We start from the raw sequence: 1134 nt of genomic DNA on the forward strand, positions 1-1134 counted from the left end.
GGACACAGCCAATCACAGCACCGTGTGATTAGAGACATTTGTAGGGTCCCTTGGAACAGCGACTTGTGATTGGACTGTGTCCAATTGCCCCGTGTCCAACTGATATACACCCGGCTTTATTACGAGTTTTTTCTATTTACATAGTGCACGTTCAAGAAATTTTTCACATCACAACAAGCCGAAATGAGTACCAATCGTGGAGAAGGGCCGGTAATAATAATTTTAAAATGCATTGTTTATTATTCTCAGGTAGCAGGATGACGTACAAAAACATTTTAATAATGTATAACACATATAAATGTTTTAATATTTATGTTCACGTCCAGAGACGTCATAAAAATGTTATTAATACGTATCCTTGCTATTTGGGACTATTTATTAATTATTATTATTCTGAATATATCATAGAATTGTGTTCGTGTATTTATAGGTTATGTGGTAGTTTTGTTCGTTTACCAAAAGAAACTTGAAATTGACATTTATATTGAAAACAATTATATAGAAACATTGATAAATTACATGATAGTAATACTTTCTTTTATATTATTAAACATTATTTGAAAGTATGCATGTGAAGTTTTTTCATAATACAAAGCCTGTTCTTTGTAGCTGCACTGCTGAACTGGTACAATTGGTTAAAGTGAGAAAAATATGTGTCTACAAATATGTGTCTACAGTACAACTACAAAGAACAGACTTTTAGTTTCACTACATCTTTTTTTTACCTAGCTTTTACCATATATTTTTCAACACGTCATTTGTAATTATAGCAGAACGAGCCACTATTCGGTGGTGCCTACAATTAAAAAGAATACAAAAATGTCAGATTTATTAAAAATGTATGAAAAATGATAGTATCAGATATGTACCTGAATAATAATATGCTTCCCATCTATAGATCCAATGCAGTTTGGAAATTGACAGATTTCCTCAAATTTATCAGCAACTTTTTGCCAATTTTTAGCGGTGGGTTGCAGAAAAACTTTATCCTTCAAGATCTCCCACAATGCAGCACAAGTTTCCCTTACGATTTTGGATGCTGTATTAGGTGCAATACGAAATGCATATGAATGAGATGCTAAACTGTCATCAGATGCTAATCAACGCAAAGTCAACTGCAATCCTGTACGAGGT

The 1134-nt window shown here is 32.8% G+C and overlaps 1 protein-coding gene across 1 annotated transcript in view; it reads right to left on the minus strand.

The window, feature by feature from the left end:
- Positions 1 to 215: 215 nt before the first annotated feature.
- The window catches only part of LOC116852267, a 1423-nt gene continuing 504 nt past the window's right edge, over positions 216 to 1134 (minus strand). Inside the window, exon 2 of the mRNA XM_032832460.1 lies at positions 216 to 796. Within this exon, the coding sequence (XP_032688351.1) occupies positions 755 to 796 (42 nt within the window). The 3' untranslated portion in view covers positions 216 to 754. The remainder of the gene's footprint in view (positions 797 to 1134) is intronic.

The sequence above is a fragment of the Odontomachus brunneus genome, unplaced genomic scaffold (genome assembly GCF_010583005.1).
Source record: "Odontomachus brunneus isolate Ranch 3 - 2012 unplaced genomic scaffold, Obru_v1 Obru_scaffold_210, whole genome shotgun sequence".
Taxonomy (NCBI): Eukaryota; Metazoa; Arthropoda; class Insecta; order Hymenoptera; family Formicidae; genus Odontomachus; species Odontomachus brunneus.